The sequence below is a fragment of the Numenius arquata genome, chromosome 9 (genome assembly GCF_964106895.1).
Source record: "Numenius arquata chromosome 9, bNumArq3.hap1.1, whole genome shotgun sequence".
Taxonomy (NCBI): domain Eukaryota; kingdom Metazoa; phylum Chordata; class Aves; order Charadriiformes; family Scolopacidae; genus Numenius; species Numenius arquata.
The window spans coordinates 20,313,806-20,338,942 of record NC_133584.1 but is presented as its reverse complement, the minus strand read 5'-3'; the positions used below and the strand labels follow the sequence as shown (position 1 = coordinate 20,338,942).

The window sequence follows — 25,137 nt, the reverse complement described above, 5'->3', positions numbered from 1 at the left end:
CCTTGCTGTGCAGCTGGTGTCCAGAAAGCCACTGGTGGAGCCAAGCGAGTGCAAGGACCACACTAACTTCTGCAGACAAATATGCCAGCCTCAGTCAGACAAAGACTTTGATATTTTTCAGCTCCTCATGCAAAAGACCACTGGCATATGCTCTTAAATGCATTTCCTCAATTTGCTTTGGCGCTTCAAAAACCACTAAGCTTACAGCGACCATGAAAAAATTTAATTCCACCCCCTCCCCTTTCTGAATTTAGAATGATAAAGGATCAACAGTTATGTCTGGAGTAGGGAAGCAGATATTACACACATCTTGCTTACAAAATAGCTCTGGTTTTCATGAAACAAGTTTATTTTCCTCCCCCAGCCATTGATGAGCACATGACAACCGTACAGAATAAAAGCTCAACTCCTTAGTTCTGCTCACATTCACTCAACATTTGCTCTAATCAATTATCTTATTTCATGCAATAAGAAAAGAATGAGATTCCTGTTATGCAGCCATAATCAGTTACAGTATGAAGCTGTGTCTGTGGAACATTTCTGATTTTGAAAACTAATCATGTGCTCTGCCATTACATTTCTCTTGTAAAACACTGGGCTTTTACCCAACTTGTTTCTTCCCCCTCAGCCCTTTAAAAATACCGAGGGCAGGCTCTAGTCCGAGCTGCCGCGTTCAGACCCTACAGAAGCTAGCCAAACTGCACTGTAAGGAACATATTTACCCAGGGAGCCAGGATCTGTTTTTCTAGTTTATTGGAATATAAAAGCACAAGCGGATGTCCCCCGCAGAGAAAGACAAAAGAACAGAGGGTGCTGCATGTGACAGTGGATGGCTGTAGGAGGATGAAAGTCCTGTCTTTATACGAAGGGCTCAATATTGATCTCTAGGGCAGAGCATGGCATGGTGAGCTCAAACTTGGTGATAACATCGGGATGTAGGACTCCAAGTTTCCCAATGCTTTGACCTTTGGCAAAGATCTCAGCACAGCGACCAGGAAAGAAAGCAGAGCCTGTAAAGAAAGTGAGAGAAAAATCAATATTTCTCCGGGCCGAAGAAGTCAATAGGCATTTATCATGGAGAACAAAGCTCTCAGTATTAAGCCCTTCTCTGTGCTGCGATGCTAAGAAGGGGCTCTCACTTTCTTGCATTAACAGTTGTCGTGATTGATAGGGAATGAGGAAACACTCTGAGTTAAAAATAAAATGTGAAGCCCAAAGCATGGGCATTTTTCACACTCCAGTTGTTTTGACTGAGTTACTGCTGTAATAGAAATTAGCGCAGATAAGTCAAGTCAGAGGGATACGGAAATGAAGAACTTTTGCAGGCTGTAGGCTATTTAACACCTGTATGTTTCCCACCTTACCCTGTTTAAGGAAATAAAGCTTGCTGTCATCTAAGGGGTAAGTAGGCATGTCACACTTGATTACATGTCACATAATTAGAAACACCCTACATTCCTCATCTGGAGAAGAGCTTTTAAGCAGTTTCATACACACTGTAAAACTGCGGAACAAAGAACAACCCAAAGGACGTTTACCTGTGCATGGTGGTGGCTACACCAGCAGTACGTTCAAGCCTGTCTACAGCACCTACGCTTGCATTTTTTTGGTCTCTGTCCTGAGGCGAGTGGCATTTTGACCTGATGACCCTTCAAAAGATAAAAGCACACCAAACCAGCAAGCTGCTCCTTCTGAAGCCACCTCTTTCACAAGAAGTGTGTGGAAGCAAGGCACAGTGCCCAGGACTGCCTATGAGTAGCGCTGCAGATGGTGCTGTGAACTCAAAGGAGGAAAGAGGAGAGGACGGAACAAGGCCACTGAACCCTACAGATCCTCCTCTAGAAAGCTGCCTCCACTGTGTTTTTAATGGTACTGCTCTTGCAGAGAGGGAAGGGCTAGATTCCCACTCAGAAGTTAAACAAGGGGGCAGGGTCAGCATCGGGGACCAGTCGGCTCCCCTGCCCTCACCCCTTGCTGTGCACCTTTTTATCAGTAACCTAAAATCCAACAAAGCATCTTCTCCAAGGAGAGCTGGTTATTGGGAATGTGTGAGGCTGCATCAGTGCGGATCAGAAACGTCCCTGCTCTACCTGCTTCTGTGCCAGTGTGAAGGCAACACCTGAGGAGCTGCTTCCAGTCCTGCTCCCGGCACAGCACTCAGCCCTGCAGCGCCCTCCGCATCCTGCGAAAGATCGCAAGAAGTTCCTAAGGGCAGCTTACTTCCTGCTTGCTCCAAATGCTATTTAAAGTTCAGGATCAGCCCAGGACATTTTAGTGCATTTACAAGTAGCTATTTAAAAAAGGCAATAAAGGGCCAAATTAACCTCAAACTTCAGGAACTTCTTCATGACACCGATCGCTAGTGGTCAAGCCCAGAGATACATTCTTGGTAAGCTCCTCAGTGGAAACAGTTCATTTAAGAAGTGTCTCCTGTGAGGTTTGCAGTCATAACTTGCAGCTACAAGAATAAGAAGAGCAATTAGGTCTTTTTCTTGTCCAACTTGTTGAAATACAAATTAACTTAAACGGGTACTTCAATTTTGGCTGCCTTGTGAAATCTGACGGCAGTAGTAAATGATCACAGCAACGTTATGTAAAAGGCTGTTTTAAAAGCCATTCAGAACTGGTTTCTTTCGACTCACCCAGTTCCAGTCTTTGCTACAAGCACAAACCCAGTGCTCACACTGGCTGTCCAAAAGCAAAATGATCCAGCCCCTGGGCGTTACTGGCACGTGGCTCCTCTGGCCAAACAGACACTGGCCACTGCCAAGCTGCGCTATTCGAAACAAGTGTTAAAACAAAACTCGATGAAACAAATATAGAAAAGAAACAAATGCCACACATACACATCACTCTGCAGACTGTGAGTGAAAACATAACCTAAAAATAAAGTACCCTTGTAGTTAGTGGTAAAGGCCTTCCTGTTTGTGAATAAAGCTGGTATTGTACCATGGATGTGAGCAACACACAGTGACGTTCTTTTAGAAACTTGACTGTAAGCTCACACTGGCACAAGAGCAAGAACCAAGCAGAAGTTAATAATGTTGGCACGGTATCCCACTATAAAATTATAGGAAAAAAGAGCTTTGACAATATGGTTAGTTAAAAGGCTGTGGGGTCTGACTTGTCTGTGCTTCTGAGCTGCCTTGTGTGTAGCCTTGGGAAAGTTACCTTATCTTCTCGCACATCTAGACCCAGTTATATCATGAGACTTAACTGTTTTTAAACTTGTCTTGGACATCTGGACGGGGTCTAAATTAATACTGCACTCAGTCAATCTATCAAGGGCAGTTTCCCAGATCTGTGCTGCTTGCCATTGTGCGAAATAATTTTATGTTTTCAGGCACTGGGAATGCTCTGCTGTTCGGGCATCACCAGCTGTCGGTCTCCTGGTCAGAAGTTAGGCAGACGGTGGAGAGGCGGCGGGGGGCTTGAAGCCTCGCCCACCCCTCACATCCACCACTATTGATCTTCCCTAGAAGGTAAACTTCAGCAGAAGTTCCCTCGCATTTAACTAAATAAGATGCACTTGTGATAAATTTTGGAAACAGATGGCAATTCATGACATTATATTGGAAACTATGAAATGGCTTAGTGATTACGGCATAAAGCGAAGTGTTATGTTAGTTAGAATCTTAACACCGATAAAATTTATCCTTTCTTACCACGAGCTTACAGCGCAGCTTCATACTACAAGTGAACTGAGTCAGTGAATCACCACTGCCAAAGGGGAGGTGGTGTCTCTCCACCTGGAGGGGGGAGGAGGGTGGGACAAGCTGTTGATTCAGCTGAAGCCTTTACCATGAAACCATACATTCAGTGTGGTGCCGAATACGCTGCTCCGGGCCACCCAATATGCATTCGACCACGTTTTCCATCTCATGTGCAGCAAGCGATGCTGTACCATGATGTTATTTATTTTACTCTGCACTTTCTTGCAGCGAAGAGGTAAATATACAACTAATATCAAGGGGGAACACTTAGCTCCCCAAAGTGCAGGAAGCAGGCCCGTCAAATCACCTCTCCATTTCCAGTGAAGCCAACCATGAAACGCTGGTTACACTCACTGGTGTGCCCGGTGCTTTGCAGGCACTTGCAGGGGGTTATTCTGCGACCGGAGACATCGGACAATAAGCAAATAAAAAGCAAAGAACCTGTTCAGAGCTTTAGGGTCCCCATCTGCCCAGCTAACACTTGGCTCTTGCACCAAAGAAACATGAGCCGAGGAACAGGTTTACAGAGAGTTTATGAACTCTGGTTAATAATGAAACTATTATTATGATAACTGGCTGCACTACAGAATGCTTCAAAGTATATTCCCGCCTGCCAAAGGGGCCTCCAGACCATGTCCCGCAGATGGGGGATCTAAGGTCTTCCTCATTTTAGTGACTCCCCCATTGCCCACATACGTGGTAAGGGAAGGAAGCTGGCTCATGGCTGAGACTGGGTGGTGTTGGTCCAGGGCACCAGAATTTGAAGCAAATGTAAATTTCAGATATAAAAAATCAGATATTGAAAGGGAAGCACATACAAAAACACACACAAAAAAAGACAAAACTCAGAAGAAGCATGCAAAAATCTGAGCAGGAAGGGGGGAAAAGAGAAGGTAGCATTTTGCAGCCGGGGGGAGTGCTTTGACTGGGGGACCAACCGTGACTAGAAAAGGAGACTTGAGCTGAAGGAAACCTCACTTCTGCTGAGGACAAGCTGTGGGTTGGAGGAGGACCTGACCAACTCACAGAGCAGGACAGCAAACCTGAGGATGTATCAAAACAACCAGGAAACAAAGGTAAATATTTTTTTTACCCGGTGCTTCTTGTATTATTGAGTAAATAGCAGTGGTGGTCTAGGCTTCTAGTGAAGCTTGTGTTATGGACTGGACTATCATGTCAGCTTGTGAAGTAAAGTATAAAACTTCAGGATGAGAGTCCAGGCTGTATGAAAGATGTGTACTTACACTACTTGTGTGTATGGAGAGCAGCAAAAAATGCACAGACTGTTATTTCATTTGAAAAAAGAGCACCATAAGCTGAAGCCCAGTGCTCTTAAGCTTCAGTAAAGTCTTGATGCCAAAAGGGGTCTAAAGGGCACCTTCCCAGAAAAGAAAGTGTTAGTGACCTCCAACTTTGGAGCAGGAGTTAAAAGTTGAGAATAGCGTTTGTTGCTGTATCTGTGTACGTAACGTCATGAAGAACTGTGTGGTTGTGGTTGTGAAGAGCATGGTCTTCCTGAGTAAAGCTTTCACTAGGCACCAGAGTGCACCTGGAGGCACCGTTACCACTAAGCATACTAGCAAGGGGCTGTGTTTGCTGGTGGTGCAATTATATTGAAAGGCTGCTCTTGTAGTCTGGTTGGTTGTGCCACCGAGTACCTAGACAGCCTGAGTTAATTAAAAAAATTTCAGTTTACTATACTGTCCACCTTAAGGATAATAAATTTATCATTCTTCATATAGTTAATCCTTTCTGCTCTGCACACAAATAGCACTTCATAAACTTCACCTTGAAATCTGGTCTGAGATCATATTGTCCTTGCTGATAGAGACCTATACAATGCCAGAGGAAGCCAGAAGGTCTAGCAGTGGAAATTCATCTCTTAATATGTCAACATTATAATTGGTAGTTACGAGAAGGGGTGGGGTGAAACACAATATGCATTCTTAAAGAAGAGATGCCAAAGCCAGTCATGTCTTAGGCTGACATACTACACGCAAGCAAAAGACAAAAGCTACTTCTCGTGGCTGCAAGCAAGAATTTAATTTCCAATGTTCAGTGATGTAGAAATAATACCTTTAATTAAAGCTTCTGTAGCATGTCCTCAAAATCTGTAATTGCCTCTCTGTATTCAGGCAACAGGGCGACTTTGATTGCTTTGGGGTAATTCTTTGGCCAATAATCCAATCGAGCATGTAGTCTTTAGCACATTTTCTGGCTAATTGACCCTCAAAGAGCTCAGAGTTCCCTGCCCTCTTTGTTGTCAAACACCTTGCACAGTTTCTTTTCTCTGCCTTACTCTCCCTCCTTTTCAAAAAGAAATAGATTAAAGTAGTATTACAGGCCTACAGTTGCACTAAGCCTTCAAACCCACTCGTTTGTTCTTATAATTTGAAGGAACATCGGAAGCTGGAGCTTAAGAAGGTAACAGAGCAGAGCTCATCTGGCCCCGAAAGTCTTTCATCTTAACTCTCCAGCCCCTGAGTCATTCCAGCTGCCCTTTCACTACCTCATCCTGACTCACCTGTGCTACACTGGATGGAATTCAGTTCTGTGAGGCTAGTGGTTGTTTTTCTCTTTAGGATCAGATTCTTCACATTTTTGATTAATTCCTTCTTTTGGCAGATACACTCCAATGCAAAGTTCCAGGGCAGTATCAGACCAGTCTATTTTAAAAGGCAACTCCTTTTTCTTGCCGGTGTACACAGTGCAGTCAGGCTCCCAGAACCTTATGCAACGCAACGGCAACCTCACAATCCTGTCTTGTTGTGAGATGACATCCCTTCAGCCAATTTTTAAAATCAGACATCTCAAATCTTGTGTTACTTCTGGAACATACCAAGAGACAAACTGCTCTTTAAGTTGCACGTTGTCAGCAGTTCTTCTCCCATATACTCTTATTTCCATAAAAAACATACTTTGGGATCAGTGGGATATTTATTAACCTTAGTCTCCTGATTTTTAACTCCTGACTAAACCTGTGCCAGAACAACCTCCACTCCCCAGATCACACCTATCTGTAATGACACGTTAGGAAATGCATATCTGTACAATGAAATTTAAGGCAAGTGCCTCAGATTTATTCCTGCCCTCCCCCCCCGATAATTAACACTTGAAAAGATAACAGAAGAAATATCTGTATGATATGAACGACTATGTCCTCTGTCCAAAGGACATCTTTCATTCTCATTTCTTCCTATGTTTTTTCAAAAGCCTCCACGTACCAGGCACAGCAAAAGAGGGTAAAGGGACAATCAATTAGTTACCCGGTCCACTGGATATCCAAAAATAGAACTGAATATTAGAGTCCTTGTGCAGACAATGAGGCTAGGGAATATGGAGAATTATCCACAAATTTGCAGTGGTCAGTCAATTTATCTTCTCGTGTTACAGCTGAGTCAATGGCTGCATCTTTATTAATGTGTATCTCGAGGAGGATGTGAAGAAAAACTGACTCTTCTATCTCATAAGAACCCTCATATACAACTCTCCAACTGAATATATTCTGTTCTGCATTTGACTATATTTAAGACTATTTAGGGATCAGTGATATTGTTTTACAAATACAAACTGAACTATACTGTAAGCAGTGTGGAAATAATCACTGTACTGCTTGGGTCCAGAGTCAACTGTTGTTAGTCGCGTTAAAGAATGTTGCAGTGATGAACTGGGGACTGGTGTAATTAGCAATCTCTTTCCTTCCCTTGCCTAGAGAACAGAGACCAACACAGACTTTTACGCTACACTCATTTTTCATTCTTGCTGTAGAGCCCCAGGAGCTTTAACAGAGGCTGTTTGGTGTTGCTGGATCTCAGGACGCGGTTCAGGACTGTAATAGGTTTGGAGCTCCTCTTTATTCACCCGTGTTATTCTCACGATTACAGCAGTGTCAGACACTTAAGATTATTTGGGTAAAATCGTTGTGTTCCTGCCTTTCCTAAAGGAAGGTAATATTTGGGTGGATGCTGAGGCTAAGGAAAGCAGATGTTTTGGGTCACTGATCCAGGTAACAGGATTTCACATACTCAGTGCTGGAGTACCAGGGTGATGGTTAAATAATGTGTACAGAAAAACTTGTGTAGGAAACCTAGAAAGAAATCTATCAAATTCCACGTATTTTTCTAGAAATCAGTATTTGTGCATAAAGCTCAATAAATTTGTGTATGTGTGGCAGTTGTGAGAAAAAGCAATTCTACACTGGAGTTTAGCTGCACTGTAGAGTTACCATTACACAGCTATTCTTTGCTTTTAGGCCAGTTTTATCTGATTTATCTGAAATGTTACACTTCAATCCTGTCTAAAAGTCCCAAACCTAAGCTGATACTGTGTCACAGCTATTTATAAAACCAGAGAATTCCTAATACAGCTCTATTTTTTTTTTTATTTTATTTCTTAAGATGTCTTGCTATTTCACTTTAGGGAAAACAAAGCTTTGAATATTAAAAAACTTAAAACAGTCATGGGACAGAAAGAAATTTATACCTCTTTAACTAGCTAAAGGAATAATTCATCCTTGCAAACATCAGAATCTGTCAGAAACTAGGAAACAATAAACCGTATTCTTTTTGGCAGGGGGTATAACATACTCTGTATGCACAGTAAGGCAGCAGATCTTAGCTTTTAGGCTTCACTTTCATACAAGCATTAGAGAATAACAAGGACCAGCACTAAGTCAGTCTAGAAGTCTACTTTAGTCTGTCATATTTAGTTTGCATGTTGTTTATTCACCTCATGTCCTAGACCAAGTCGTCCTCCTCTCCCAACGACTTGACATTACTTGCCGAGATAAGTAACAGCCACCTGATGTTATGCTTCCACAGCGACCACATTTCATGCCTTTTAGAAAATCACTTGACAAACTAGCATGGAATAATACATAATTAAATGATGAGACTCAGCAGCCACTGGAACTGTTAATCACTTTGTTTTTAGCAACTAAGATGTCTGTTGCAAACCAGCGCCTTGTGGCTGAAGCACGTGGCTGCACGGCCAGGGACAGGAATGCTTGAACTGGATGAGTGGGAGCCAGCCCCGGAGCAGAAGCAATCCTGGGTCTGCAACAAATATGGCTATTCTGGGTAGCACGTTCTGGCTTCTGGACCCAAACAAGGAGGGTCTGTGCCCAGCACGTGTACTGGGTTGATCCTGCACTAGCTCAGCACTTCTTTGCTATCTACTGTTTTCTAACCCAGATGCTACAAGCAAAGGTAAAAGCTAAAGTCAGTTCCTCCACCCTGGGCAACAGAAATACTGATCTTGGGATCCTGCATTCACATTGATCCAAAAGTTTGAGCTGAAATCTTGCCAATTCCTCTTTAAAATTTTATTGCATAGATAAATGTTAGAAAATATATGTAAGATTAAATTTGAAGTACTGCCCCTCTCTCTGCCTCCATATCACAGTTCAAAAATCAAACCAGATCAGAGAACTGCTTAACTATGAGCTATAAATTCAACATGATCACGACTGCTAGCATTAATATTAATACTGTAGTGGAAAGGAAAGCATATGGACACTTAGTTGGCCTCCGGCCATAGCAAGCTGTGCAGGAGGTGAAAAGAGAACCCAAGGATGGAGCTGTGGCACCAGGCCAGTGTAGCCCTTTCCCAGAGAACCAGACCTGCTCCCTGACCCTCACCGCTTAGATCACTGCCCCCTTCACCGAGACAGGAGGTGTGCTGCTATTTCTGCTGCTGGCTTGGATGAATCATCTCTGTTCTAGAAAAGACTTTGCAACATTGGAAATATAGTTTATGATTAAGAAATAATTTTCTGTTTTAAAATGTAAGGAGACAAAAAAAAATGGAAATGACCTAATTCTCTATTATATAACGTAAGCTGTGCCAGGCCTTCAAAACTCTTGACGAGAGGAAGATTTTAATGTTAGGATTGTTATAATGTTATAATGTATGATTAAAAAAGATGGTTGCCTTTGGAGCGGGGGGGACACAAAAAGACTTAAACTCTGAAGAGGCCTTCTCAGTAAAGGAACTTAACGTCAGGGAGAAGAAATTAACACTTTGAGCTCAGGAACACAAATGCCAATGTTTTAGATGGTTCTGGGAGTTGACAAAAACTGGTAGAAAATGAAAAGTCTAACTGGCAGGAGAAATGCTGCTACTTCTTGGAGCATCCCTAATCCGTCAGAATAAAAAGTGATGGGAAGAAAAATATTGTAATCTTTATTAGTTAGTACTTGCAAAAAGAGGAAGATAAGAGCAGATAGATTGTGTCTCTTCACAAGCTGACCTGACACCCCTCCCCAGAATATTTTTGCAGTTACCATTTTTTTTCTCCCACTATTATACTCTAGGAAACATACTTCTAAATGAGCCCATTCAAAGGAGTTTCTCTTCTGAAATAATATTCCAAATTTGAGAAACAAATATTTTCTTTGTTCTCGTCTTGAACTTTTTAATTTGTTATGTAGGGCGAAAAAAGCATGTCAAAGGTAATTTGGTAAAGAAAGTTTAAAAGGGAGAAGTCTAAGCCTGTCAAACCTTTTATTATCCTGTGTGGTGCTAAAATAATATATTTTTTCTCAACCTGATACGTCCCTTTTTTTTTTTTTTGTGGGTGTTAAGGTTTGTGCAAACAGATTATATTTGAAAGATAGTGGGAAGGAACATTGAAAAACTTCCAGATGAGGAGCTGAAATGACCATAGGAGGAAAAAGCCCTCCTCAGGGCTTTTGTAGATCAATTGTATAACACAAAGCTAATGAAATGAGACTTATTTCCAGAAACAAACTACGGGGTTTGCCACAAACTGCTTCAGTGGTGCTTGCCATAACTGCATCACTTGCAACAGCATGACACCTCTGAGGTGTCCCATGGTACAGCGGGCTGTACAACCATGGTACAGTGGGCTGTCAAATTTTGATAAATCAGGTTTATCTGGAGAAACTCTAGACACTGGAGACTCCCACTTTGGCTAATTAAATAATGTAAGCAGCTTGTCTGGTTCATGTCTTTGCCTGGTGTTCCTTGGGTGTTAAATGGTTACAACCAAATCTGAAGCATCAACACTGTTATGGGAAGATACTTGGTAAGACAGAAATAAACGTGGCCTAAATTTGTAGGGATTTAGTTCCTATAAATCAAAAGTCCTGTATTTACAGGAAGGAAATAAAAATCAGCGATAAAAGACTATTACAGGGACATTAAGTGAGCAGCCACACCCATTTTATTAGATCATTTAATTTAATTTTGAGTTGTTAGTTATGTGAAGAACTACAGTTCTAAGCTCCCTTGACGCTGGAGGGAAAACTGCTCAAGAGAAAAGGATGAGAAATTAATTAGAAATTAATTAGATCTCAAAGTAGTGGCAAATACTGGGAAAGCCACAAGAACTAGTGACAAACATGTAATTTTGCAAAATTACTTATAATTAATGCATTGTAACAATCAGTGCCGAACTCTTGAAACCACTTGCAGAATTAGGGTAATACATTTAAAAGTACTAGAATTGGATTTTAAAAAAAACCCTGTCCTTACCTCTTAGTGTTGTTAATTCATGGAGCTGACTATGGTGGGGGTGGGCGGAACTAAAGAGAAAAATAGGAGTGGAGTAGCTTCAAGCACAACTTATTTGATAAATGAGTAGTACTAGTTTCACAACAACAACTGTGAAGGCTTTTGGCTAAACCCTATCCATATTTAAGTGCTGAAGTGAAAGTGGCCAAAAATCAGAAAAGCCACTTGCAGACAAAAACGAGAGAAATAAATTGCACTTCATAAAATGTGATTAATAACAGTGGCTGAAAATTCATCAAGGAAACTGAATAAACTAGGAAAGATTAATGTCTGGCAGCAGTAAAGACAGCATTAGGAAGATGTTCAAGAACAGCGGAAACAAATTGTAGGTACAGATGCTTTCATTTGCTAAAGAGACTGATTGAACTCCCTATGTGAGACAGCAATGTGTAAGTTTTTAATAAATACTTATTTTCATCTGGGAAAAAAAGAGTATTCTTGAATATAATAAGGTGCCTTTCAGTCCACTGAAAAAATGAAGGATATGTTTGGTTACATCTACTAGGAATAGGACATTTCTGAGATGTTAGGAGTCTTAGGCATGAGAACTGTGGTGCAATTCTCAAAGCAAATATCCCGCCTGCTGCTGTTAACCTATAGTAAGAATACTGGAAATTCTGTAGTACTAGAAAAATGTTAACATGGTGTCAGTGGATGATCTAGATTGATCCTGGGTGAGAAAAAAACCTATCTGCAAATTGGCAAATGTGAAGTTCAGAGGACTAGAATGCAGTCAATTACCAGCTGATATGTTTTTATTGAAAAGGGATGTTGTCAAATCCGATTAGTCTTTCAAATTACAAGTCTGGTAGATAAATAAAATCACAAGGATGCAATAGCACCTGTAAAGTATCTATTTTTGCCAATTAAATGGATTAAGAATTCACTGATATCTTCTAGTATGTCACAAATGATATTTGGAGGCTTCGCAGTAAAATTGGCACACTTCCTTTAGTTATCTGTGAGTAAATACACAATTATTGACATTCATGACCAATGCAATGGCTGCAAAGACAGGCAACTGAAATAACAGGTATTAATAATGCCAAATTCAACATGGATACTAAATACTGTGTATATTACAGTCTCCACCTAAAATGACCACCAGAGGTAGGTGCCGGGGTTCAGTTCTATACATGTAACTCAGAACTAGTCCCAGACTTCCCTCCTCTTGTCTTGAGAATTGAGGTTAACTTTAAAAGAAGATTTAGACTGTGGTTTGTTGTATAATAATTATTATTATAAAAGCAAATGTTTATTGATGTTCTTAGTTATGGAGATAACTATTACACCTCTAATTTCACAGCTAAACCTTACTAAATGAGAAGCTATTACTATGATTTACTGTGGAATGAGAATTTTCTACACTTTACCACACCTTTCATTTAATTAAATAAGGGCAGTAAAAAGAAGAGAGTGCAATTTCTCCTTTTTTTTTTTTTCTTTTGAAAGTCAGCTGTCAATTACTGAAGGAAGCAAGACTTAGTATGCATCTACTAAGTACATGTTTATATTGAACACAAAGGGGATGACTTCCCAGCTTTAATAAGCTGTTGATTACCTTAAAAGAATGAATGGCACTAACATATTTACTTTAAAAAAATAAATAAATCCAAGAGTTAGCTGAAATTCACAAGAATCAACAATGTACAAAAAAGTATCTCCTGTCACAGGCTCAGGCTATTCTGGGATTGTTTTTTTTCACATGAATGAATGCTGTTTCATCAAATAGCACTTTTGTCACGGAAGGCAGTGGGGCAAACAGTGAAGCAGTATCAATGCACAGATTTACCATTAACACTTTCTATGAACCTGTCAAATTGCTTCACTTTCATAAAATATGACTATTATTTTCCCTTTTCAAACAGTTGGTGCCCAATTAACTTCCACTTGCAAAGTAGAGACTCTCAGAAGGTGCCCCAAAACTAGGGTTTCTTTTCTTAAACAAGGGACAGTCATTCCAAGAGCTATAACGTGAGTGAGGATAATTATACCTTACATTTCACACCACTCCTTTGAAGACTATGATATAGAATCTACTGCCACTATTTACCAAGCTGGTTTTATTCTTTTTAGCCTAAGTAAGACTTCACTATGGACTCAAATCCCATAATTAACATCACCTCCTGTGACCATGGTCCTGAGTTCTGCAAGAAAATAGTCATCTCAGTCATCTAGAAGCGCAAGATGACCAAAGTGTCGCAGAAGACGTACCCATTCCTGCAGAAATTAAAACTTGAAATTAAGAATACCTTCCAATATAATTTTCAGAACGCCCCTAGTTTTCAATTCAAGGGAACTGAAAGCAATGGAAGTGAACTAAAAAATAAATAATTTTACTAAATTAACTGACAATATATGACCAAACTTGTGGGCTCTTTCTACCCATATTTTATTCTTTAAAAGTCTGATTTTTATCTTGTTTACCTCTTAATCATAGACATCCATACTGATTTTTATATTTTATTAATGCTATGGAACAGGCTAAAACTTCATGAGTTTTCTGCAAAATTTTTTATTATGGAGCACATAAAAAGTTGAGGATCGATGCAATAATTGTACTCTCTTCAATCTATGTTTGATTACGGATGCCTATGCTATAAAACAAAGAAAAAAAACCAAAACACTTTTCTAAGCCAGTAATTGTAGGATTCACTAACATATCAAAAAGTCCATTCTGTGTATTTTAAAACAATGGGTAGCATTTCAGAGTTCTATCTTTAGAACTTTATAATTTTGTATATTTAGTGGTAAAAAGAAGAAAAAAATGGTTCCATGAGTAACTTTAAGAAACTGAAAAGCATTGAATGCCAAATGTATGTTGAAATCCTTGAGTTCAGTCACTCACAACCCTCTCTTCCTTAAGGCTGCTCTGAGCAGCTCTTCTCCGTTTATTGCCTAGCTCAGATTACACCAAAGCGTAGTGCAAAGGCCAGGGGAACATCACGATTTCACCCATATTTTCTAGCATCTGTACTTTTTTCACAGGTGTTGCTATAAAGGCAAAAAGGGTCTGACCTTAAGGTCAAATCACAGGGCACTTAGGTGTTGGTAGAACAGAAGGAGCTTAAATAACCATGATTTGCACATATGGACCAAACAGGACTATAGTACAGGCATTTCATTTTTCAAAGTGCATTTGGGAAAGAGACAAATATGTGCCCAATACATCTCTACCTATTCTTTGTTGCTCATTTAAAATAACATTTTTTTTTCCCCTGTATTGTTTTTCAATAATCACTGGAACTATTTTGATCAGTTATATAAGGAATAAAAAAAAACCCACAAAACTGGACTAAACCCTTTACACTGTGTTGCTTACTAGTCTTAAGTTTTGCTTAAGATCACATACAGAAAAAGTACCTATGACCTTTCTAAATCGGAGTCATAGGATAAACCCATTTCTCACTGTATAAATTTTAATTTCACACAGGCAATAAAAAAAAAAGTGCTCTGTAAAGATGCATCTAAAAGTCCATGCTGTGTGTAATGTCCTATTTAAAACTTCTGAAGTAACTTGCACTGTTCTTCTGAATTATTTCAGTGTGCTGCATTTTTTTTTTGGTCCACTCAGCAATTGACCAGACTCCATCATCTGCTGACACTTTTTCTCTCACACATGCTTAATTGACAGATTGTGAGGCAAGTTTAAAAAACCAAAACAACAAAAAACCAAACAAAATACCCCAAACTAATTTGACTTCTAACCATCTCTGCAGTCAAGGTCTTTTAAGTAAGTTGGTGCAGTGCCACTGCAAATGCAGTGTCACTAGAGTATCTACCATCTGCATTGTTACCAAGGTTAAATTCCAATGTCAGGAGAACTGCAAGGAATCCACATGCCATCCCAGGAGAGCTGCTGAATCGCTGGTGAAACAGAAAGTACTAGGCACTAATTTTTTATTTTTTTTTTTTTTTGCCTGTAGCCAAAAGCCACAAACTGCTCGTAATATATTGCATATGACAAGGCATAATCCATCCTTTACACTAAATGTGTTGTGGAGTAATGTCATGGGAACGCAGGGATTTTGAATGGGCGTTACAAATCCCTCGGCATCGGGAATACTAAGCAGCAGTAGTATCTAGAAATAACTTCTTCACTGCGTTAGGATTATTTTTTGAGATTTCTTTTTTCCAGTTTCTCAGAGCCAGCCATACATCATTGAAATGCTACAGTACAGAATATGAAACACTTGCAAATATTTCCAGTACTAAACCAAATCCTTGATATGCCTATTCAAAAGCAAGGGAAAGGGATCTAACGGATCGGTTTGACCTCAATGACAGCTGAGTACCTAGCTCCTACAGGCTCTTCTAATCTCCCCCTTCCAAACAAAAAGCTTTGCTACTATCTGCTCTGTGCTTGGCAGAATTAGAACAAGTAGTACAATTGTTTAAACGTTCCTCTGGTCAAGCTGGGGATCCTATTAACAATATTCTAATAAACCCTTTGAAAATCTGCCTAAATAATACTGAGCAAAATACTGCTTTGTCAAAAAACAGGAGAGGGGAAAAAAGCATCAATATGACACAAATGTGCGTTAAAGTGCTAGGAGACCACTTAGTTGAAGTGTTATGTTTGGCATCTTGGCAGCACACTGCAAAACAGGGAGACATCTAACAATTTTTCATTAATGTTCTATGAATAGGCAAGCTCGGTCAGGCTGTCGGGGACTCTCTGTTGGTGCTGCTTGTTCCGGCACGTGCAGAGCAGAAGCACTTCATCAAGCTGAGTCAGTTTGAGTCGCTGTCTCCTATCTTTGAGCACCAACGCGTGATGTATAAGTAGAATCATAGCTACTATCCCTGCAGTCTTGCTTTTCTATGCTGTATTTACTACGCTGTTATTTTAGGTAGCAGAATAGATTAGTTGCTGATGCTTGCTCCCTTGCATCAACCCACACTCTCCCAATGAAGTAATGGGGTCAGCCTGGCTGCTTTCTCTCTTACAGGCACAGGCATATACACAGAGGAGGCTTTGCACTTAAGGATGTTATTTTTAATTCATGTGCAGCTCACCCCGTATGGAGAAGGAAGAGGGCTGTTATACAACTACTTGTCTAAGCAGCAGGTTCAGTCTCAAAGACAGCAGGTCTTTGAATAAGAGATATATAAAGCATATACCTTCATATGAATGTATAAATAAAAGGTACATATGAATAAAAGCTATAGATAAAGCTATAAACTAAAAGATCAGGTATAAGGAGTTATCTTTTCCAGGCACTGTTAGCCAAAGAGAATACAGTGGGTATCTGGCATATTCATCAATTCAGTGAATTCCTACCTACCCTTGCAATCAGCAGATTAATTAATTATAAACAGTCCATGAAGCTCATGGCATACGCTTTACTATAAGTCTCCTAAAAAGGCTGTCAACTTGCAATTTATATAAAACTACTCAGAATAGCTCACAGAAAGACAGCAATCCCATCTTACAATCAGTAAATGTCTTTTCACTTATACCGCAGTATGATAGCATATATAAAATAATAGTAATTCTTAGTGCCTACTGCTGAGAACAACCAAAAATTTACCTCAGATTGTAGGGGAGCATTTAAGCTCCAGAACAACCTCTGCTGTACGCTGCAATTCTGCCTTCCTTACCTTCAGTTGCCTTGATTGTGTAGCCATTCTTTTCATTTGGTGGTACTTCAAGAAGCTGCATGACCCTGTCCAGCAAACCATGGATAATCTCAAACCCAGGGCTCTTGTTGTAATAAACTGCACAGAAATGCCTGTAGTTCCTTGCACCTACATCTGAAGAAGAAGGAAAGAATTATGTTATCTGGGAATCTTTATCGCACTTTCAACCTTGTCTTTTGCATCAGTTTTATTCTGCTGGACTGTGAGGCACTTGTGGCTGAAAGGAGAAACGAGTATGTAAAATGGCTTCTCTGACACACCTGTCACATAATCTGAGGAAATAATGGCATTTCTTTAACCCACTGAACTCTCACAGTCAGAATTGTAAAGAAAGATTTAAAATATCCTATGCCTTGGGCAGAAACCAGGATTGTTAAATACAAGTATCTTCTACACAGTGCCAGGTACCCAGCCTATAGTTGAGTGTTAAAGAAATTAAAACCAGAATAACCAAAATGCAAACACTCAGTAAGCATCAGGAAACTAGTGATGCTGGTGGAAAAACTGAATATTTATAGAAGTCAGCTGCAGAAAAACTACCAGTACATAACAACTAGCCAACAACTTGAAATGAGTAATAATGTTAGCATGGACATTTGTGAAAAGATCTAAATTCACAAACAGGCTTCTAAACCACAACTGATGATTTTCATGATCATCTTGGATATCCCTGAGGCCAAGTGACTATGAAAAATGTGCTACACTTCACTAACTCAAGACTGACATGAGTGTCCCCCACTTTGGACACTTCCTTAAGTCAAACCCCTGCCTTCTCCTTGCTCTAAGTTTTCTTACATTATTGATTTCATCAAAATACTTTTTTGTTTGTTTGTTTTTTAAACTTTCAAAATGAATATGTAGTAGTATGTTGTTACACTTGTACCTTTAGGCTACACCATTGCAATATATTCCAATATACTCTTTCTAGGATTCCTGTGGCCAACTTCAAAGCTTTATTCACTGTGGGTTTCAATGTTGTCACTTTTTGAGAGGAACCATCTAGGAACAGAGTAACAAGTCTATTGTCACAGCTGCCAATTAGTAGCAGTGAAATTCAAAAAGTATACTGATTAATGTAGTGAACTTGTCTATTGCCTTCAGGTCTTCACCTTCTCGAGGCTAAAGTGCAAGCCTGTGTTCAGCAAGGCTGGTGTACACAAGGGCAAAGTTTGCTGAAACCAGGGAATGACTCTTAACGTGACTGTCGTCTGCTCTTGGGCATTTATATGCTTTGAAAGCATCTTAAGTATATACACTGCATTTTAGTTCGGACCCGACCTGCACTTCTGAAGGAGACCTCCTGATTATCCCCCCCTTACTGTGCTTCTATTCACACTGTAAAGCGACCCTGGGGCATATAAACCAAACTCATTTCAGTTTGACTCAGTAGGACAAGTGTTCCAGAAGGGCACCTAAATAGCTGCAACTGCTCCAGGGCGCTCAGCACACACAATCGGACTAGAGCTAGTCAAAAGGATATACAGCATGAACTGAGAGTCATCAGCTGATCTCCTTCTTGAAGAGATACTTCTGGAGTAGTGCTCCACTACTTCGGAATATTGACATAGAGAGCACCAAGTTACAGCCTGATTTTCATGCACCAGTTTTTTCCCTTTCTAGAGCATCCTCCGGCTTCTGTAGTCTCCTGGTTGCTCATGTCTAGATGGACGTTCTCATCTTCCTCTTCCACTTAATGATGATTAGATATAAGGAGCAAATGTTTTTACTGACAGCAATTGCGTTCTCTTAAAAATTAATCCTTCTGATCTATAAATACTTGCAATATTTTAGGGAAAAGAGGGAATAACTTTTTCAGTAGTGAAGGAATGAAGAATGAATGAGTAAAAAGAGCAAGTCTGTCTGGTCTGCAAGTTAAGGTACGGCAGCACCGTATGGCATAGTTGCACGTGTAGGGCTTTCATGTTCCTTTCCAGAAATTACCCAAAAGAAAGGCACGTGGAATCTGGTACATGCTAGGGTGAATTACGTTCTTTACACAGTCAGCCTGTGTTCACAGGGAGCAGGTCAGGACCTCTGGTCATGAAACATCTAGGCTGGACCTAGTGTTCCCAGAAAAAAAGGCACTGCACTGCATACTTCTTATAGAAAGAGTGTGGTTAAAGATCTCTAATGGTTAGTGACTTCATGGGAGTTATAGTCGCACCCACAGTCTGAATTGTGTTTCCACATAATTCTGGATGTGTCAGAATCGAGCACTTCTTTTCTACAGGCATCAGTTGTTGCTGCTGCATTTGATACAAGAAATAGGGGACATCAAAATCGACAGGAGCCAAGCTCAAAAGGAGAAAGTTTAATGAAGTTTACACGGCTCTGGGGAGGCAGAGGAAGTTCACAGGAGATAAGTCTATTACTTGTTACTACAGACCAAGAACCACGTTTGAGTCAGGAAGTCCCTGAGCTACTTGTGGCCAGGGAACAGGGGAGCACTCTGGAAATATTATATATGCCTACCTGCTCTTGTGCTTTTCCCCTGGCAACCAGTTTTAGCTAGCGTTACAGACTGGTTATTGGGCTAAACGAGGCTTTGGTCTGACCCACCACAGCTGATCTTTGTGCTTGATGTACAGTGAGCTTAACTACAAGCAGTTGTACCTAGCACTCATTGAGTGTTCCCTGAACTGTTAATACCCACTGCGTAAGAAATTAGAGATTTTTTTAAATTAAATTTACCTGTTGTTACTTGCTCCAACTAACCACTTAGTAACAAAAAGTCTGCCAAACACTGAACAGGAAAACATTTACCAAGTGACCAGAAATACATGGATTAAAAACGACTGCAAAATACATGAGCAAGAGCCTGCACAAAGGATGAAAGCACAGCCTTTTTGAGCCAAAAGTCATTCAACACTTCTAGGGCAATACAGCTGCAAGTTCTCTCAGCAGTCACTGAAAGCTGAACTTACTGTGGCAGTCAGTCTGCGTTTTGTCACTTGGGATCTTTTTCCTGTCATTGTAATAATTTGCAGTGTTAAATAATGCTGGAGAATCTAATTCTGAAGTTAAAATGGCAATACGGAAAAGTAAAGGCCACAGAGAAAACATCCGTAAATGCAACATCTGATTCCTGGACTGAGCACACTGGCTGCTCCGTGCCATCATTATCTGTCTCTGTTTCCCAGCTCTACTCAGATACCAATCAGTACTATAGTCATGAATGGAAGATAATTTATTTTCATGTTGTACTGAGCAACAGAATAGAAGAAAATGTTTTCCCCTTCCCTAAGACAGCACATTCTTTGGGCTAGACTTTCAGTAGAATGATTTCCTTTTATTCTGTGAGTCATTATGCTAGCAGAATTTGCAACAACTATCCAAATTTTAATTTCATTATTATTCAGACAGTCAATGGTGTCTTCAGACCGCTATTCTTAACTAAAGCATCAGAAATAAACATACACAACCATTTTTATACCTCATGGTTTCAACTGTAGAAAACCTTGGTAGGATTTCAAGCATTCCAAAAAGCCGTGTTATAAAACTTACTCCCTTACGGAGTTATATTACAACACAAGAAGTTCATTCACTACAGCCCATAGGAAGAAAAAAAAGTATTAGGAACTGTAGGCAAAAGCTGGCGGATGTTAGAAATGCTTCAGTTCTTTATAACTCACTTAAGAGATCTCTTGTGTCATGCCATGAAACAATTCTATTTTTTAAACGAGCCTGCCAAGTATGTCAACCTAAATTATATATATATATATATTTCTGAGACTTCAAAGCATTTCCTGGGCATGCTGTTGAAAAACAATCCAAAGGATGGGCAGCTGGTTAGGAATATGTGAGCCAAAAGAGTGCAGAGGAAGATAAAGCAGTGTTGTATGCTGCCCCCTTCCAAATTAGAGATGCTTCAGAAAAATGACTTGGTGATCTGAAAGGGGGCACCTGCTCATTTAAACTTGTCTCTCGGCCTCATAAAAATCCCGAATGAGTTTCTGCATGTAACTAATGCTTCCACACAGTTTGGAAAACGCTCCAAAACATGGCAGCAGCTGTACTCACAAATGATGTAAATTGTGCTCAATATGTGCTACCATAAGCTTGCCAGATTCCCCAAGATCACTGGTCAGAGGTGATTTTCTAATGGATTCATTTCTTTTGTTGCGGTAAGGGAGAGGGTATTCTCTGTCAAGACTGGTGGTGTAAAGTGATGGTTTATACACTGAACTAGTGTAACTATCCCACCAGAAGTGACTATCTAGTGTTATAAGCTAACCACACAAATACTGTGTAACATACTCAAAATCAGCACATTTCCTCCTGCCTTGAGAAGAAATGTTTTTGCTCAGATTTGGTTTCATTTAGTTATATTAAATCTGGCACACGTTTTGCTAATTTAGTACGTCAAACCTTTCTGCCAGATATGTCTGACGAGAAATATTTTCAGTCTACCTTGGTAAGCATGAGTTCTGTGTAAGAAGGTATTTTATTAAAAACCAGCGTGTTTAAAAGAGCTAGGTTCATTCACACATGAATGACTACAAGATGCCATTTCAAATACAGTTAATGTCAGTACTCTTTTGACCCATACTTTTTAAATTATTAATTGGAAATTCTGCATGCCAAAATCATGAAATAATAAAATTAAATTAGTCAGTCTGATGACATAAGCCTTCTGCAGGAAATCTCATTCCATATGTGAGAGGACAACCCCACATTTTTCAGTGTTTGCGGAGTTACTAGTTATTTCTTTATCCCCTCCCCTTTCAAACTGTTTATTAGCCAAGTTTAATTTTGGAAGTAAATTTGGGGAAGATGATAGTTATTCTAAACACAACATTAAAACCAATTTCAGACACTGTTCACAGTCTGCAAGTGCTCAACCCCTGAGAGGGCTGCCCAGAAGCAGGGGGTACAAAGCTGCTGCCTCAGAAGTCTTTCCCTTTCATCTGTTGCAGTGATTCCCACCAAAATGAAGTACGCAACAAAATCAGTCTTGGTAAGACTTAAGCAGCCATCTACATAAACACAAGCTTCCAAGAGCTACAGTTAACTCACATGAAATAGAAGTAACAATTTAGCTTGCAAATTTTATAAACCAGAATAAACGCACTCCGTAGTCCAAGGTAAACAGCCCTCCTCATGGTTCTGGAGGATGCTGATGCTATTCTGCCATCTGTACCAAGTTTTTGCATTCTAGCTAACAAGGAATGAGCTGCACCACCAAACTGTCTGTATTTAATAAAAAAAAAAATACTCTACATGGTTTGCTAAAACTGCTTATTTTGCTTGGCAAGGCTTTTTTTTCCTTAAAAAAAAAAAAGTAATCTACAAATTAAATTCATCACCAAAGCAATTTGCTTGCCATTTCGTTTATGTCTTACATAAATCTTTGTTTTGCAGATCCCAGATACCTTAAACACAACCACCAAAATATGAAACCAGATAATGAAACAGGATGATTTCTGCTGCTGAATTTAAAGTAATCTCAGCCCTTTTTCACTGAGAGGCAAAACTCCACTCAGAGCTGTAACTCAAGTGTTACACTTCCTCCTGCAAGTTGTAGCTGTGCCCTCCTTTTCCCCAATATACCATATAAAAAAAAAAGAAAAAAATCAGTAAATTTTAGAAAAATGTTTGTTAACTTTTTGAAAATCTGTTTTTCCACTCCACTGTACTTTGATACATTTTTCCAGATAAAAAAAGATAATTTTAAATTTAGATGCTGTCCAGTGAAATCAGTGCAAAGAGGCCCCATCACACAGGGAAGATTTCACTGAAGCTTTTGAAAAGTGAACTGGCTGCTTTGGCTGTTTCACTAACGCAATTAAGGTTACGGAACAATTCAAAGGCTGCCACGCTTTCTTTGCATAGTTGGATGAAGTAGAAAGATAAGGAAGATCTTTTTTATAGATGAGAGGGGAAATTTTATACTGTTGAGCTTTTTATTTATTTATACATTTTTATACACGGACTTGCTCCGCTCTTTAGCCTGTATCTGTGGGACAAATCTAATTCTTCATATTGGTTGTCAGTTTTCCAGAAGAGAATTTTGGAGAACGAATACAAGCAATCCTGTTTAAAGAGGACGGAAAGGTGGAAAAGGGATTCATGCTGAGACACACTGACCCCAATATTTTCTTCTGACTTACAGCTCTCCAGAACAGAGTTTGCAAGTACACCCTGCTCTCCGCAGGCTGGAGATATACTGCTTTTCAGGTGGCACAGCACAGCGCATCTTTGAGACTGCAGCAGTTTAAACAGGTTCCAGTACTGCAAAAGCAGCTTGCCTTCCGTATTTACTGCTTTCCAAGGTTTGTGCCACTTGAAAACATTGCCAGCAGGGAGTTTCTCTCGTGAGTTACAGCCCTGATAAGAATGCAAAGGAGCACCAGATTAAGAGCAAGTAAAAATAGGTGCATCAACATAAGCAATTTGGAGCAGGTTCTTTTTTGGTGCAAAACTGTCTTGCATTTATCCTTGGATTCTTGTAGTACTCTTGCCAGATTTTAATGGAGATTTTGATGCCTAAAAATATTTACAAGGTACTCACTTGCACTTCTGAGAATCGTATCTCTAAGCCATTCTAAAATCTAGCCTCTTAGCTCTTGCACATAAATTAAAACCAGAATGTAATAAGTAGAGACTATTGTATTTTTAAAGAAATACAGAACTACTTACTATTACCATTTAGTATGCAAGCACATATTTCCATTACCAAAGACTTTGAGGAACCTTCTCTTACCTGCATTGGGATCTTTCACTACAATGTCAGAGATCTCAAAGAGTTTCAGAGGCAAGGGCATCTTTCGGTTAGCAGCAATAGTTTTCAGTAGCCCAGGAAGGAGGGTTGTACGTGCCACCTGCAGGACAAAGATGGTTGCTGCAAGTGAAAAACCTTTCAAAATAGCAGTTAGATTTTTTTTTTTTATTTTTTGTTTTGCTTACTTGTAACATGAGTTTAAAAGTAGTCAGATAAAAATAGTGCACTAATCTCTTTATATTTGAGCATCTTTGTTTTAGAATTATTAAACGTGAAAATGTATGTTCTCTACATGTTCTTTATATTGCATTTTCTGAAAAAGCACGTAGGTGAGGTTAAGGATAGGTATCATTTCACAGATGCTTGAGTTGCAGCACAGGGTAGAAAAACAAACAATACAGAAAAGTGCAAAAAAAATTCCCATAAATTTAATCTCACTTATGAAAAAGATAAATACTAAGTGTTATTTTGGAAATAGTAAACGCTGTCTGAATATTTTCTTGATACCTCCTGATACCAATCGATATTGGCAGAACGTAAGTAACAGAAATGGGTATATTCAGATTGCAGTTGTGGATCTAGAAATGGGTATTAAAATACTTAAAGAGAAGTCAGAATTAAAAAGAAAGAATTTTAAAACAAAAGAGTAATAATGGTTAATAATTTTAAAAAAAACATTTCCTATCTATAGCTCAGGACGTTTGGAGACTTCCAGGTCTAGTTCTGTTTATATTGGATTGCTTTTGTAATGCAGGAGTTGATCAATCATCTGGGATTCTTCTGTAATGAGACAGCTCAATTTTGCCACATGCTGTCATACAGAGCATGATATTTTACTTTATTGAAAAGCCAATAGTATTTCACACCGAATAAGGCATTTCTCAGTGAAGGAGTAACAGAAAATGACTGCTAGCAAAGTTTAGCACATAAAGAGGCACACCCTCTTTTATGCAGGAAAAGTAGCTCTACGGTTTATAGATTTTACTTCCTGTTGGTTCCTTTCTTTCCTTTTTAAACATAGAACCTGTGACGATGTTGCTTTCAAAACTTGACCTGAATTCTCTCACCTGAAATTCTGCAGTTTTGGGGTTTGCTATGCGCACTGCTTTAGTTGCAGAGATATCCATGCCGAGTTTATCTGCAATGTCTTCTTCAGAACACTGAGAGGAAGAGACAAAACCCACCAAGGTCAAGTAGTCTGAACAGACAGACAGTAAGGCAATGAAATTTGATACCAAGAATGAACAATGCAATTGTAGCACTTGTTCTGAGGCCCCATAATATATGCTGTCAAGTGCAACACCCACTCATAATAAAAATTAAGCCTCAGTCTTAAAAGTAGGCAAACTGGTTTATCTACCAATGTTAATTACTAATCAAAATAAAGCTAGTTTAAAAAAAAAAAAAAAAAGGCAAGTGTTTATTTAGGCTTCTGTCATGGATTGCCATCATCTGTTTTAAAAATAAGAGCCTCAGATTCTGCCCCCGGACTTGCAGTGGGTAAAGTATTTTATTCTGAAAGTA

General features: G+C 39.5%; 1 protein-coding gene across 1 annotated transcript in view; it reads right to left on the bottom strand.

The window, feature by feature from the left end:
- Positions 1-327: 327 nt before the first annotated feature.
- The window catches only part of FARSB (phenylalanyl-tRNA synthetase subunit beta), a 39,167-nt gene continuing 14,357 nt past the window's right edge, over positions 328-25,137 (bottom strand). Inside the window, exons 14-17 of the mRNA XM_074153073.1 lie at positions 24,681-24,773; positions 23,596-23,713; positions 16,854-17,006; positions 328-1,010 (exon numbers count right to left, since the gene is read on the bottom strand). Coding sequence (XP_074009174.1) covers positions 859-1,010; positions 16,854-17,006; positions 23,596-23,713; positions 24,681-24,773 — 516 coding nt within the window. The 3' untranslated portion in view covers positions 328-858. The remainder of the gene's footprint in view (positions 1,011-16,853; positions 17,007-23,595; positions 23,714-24,680; positions 24,774-25,137) is intronic.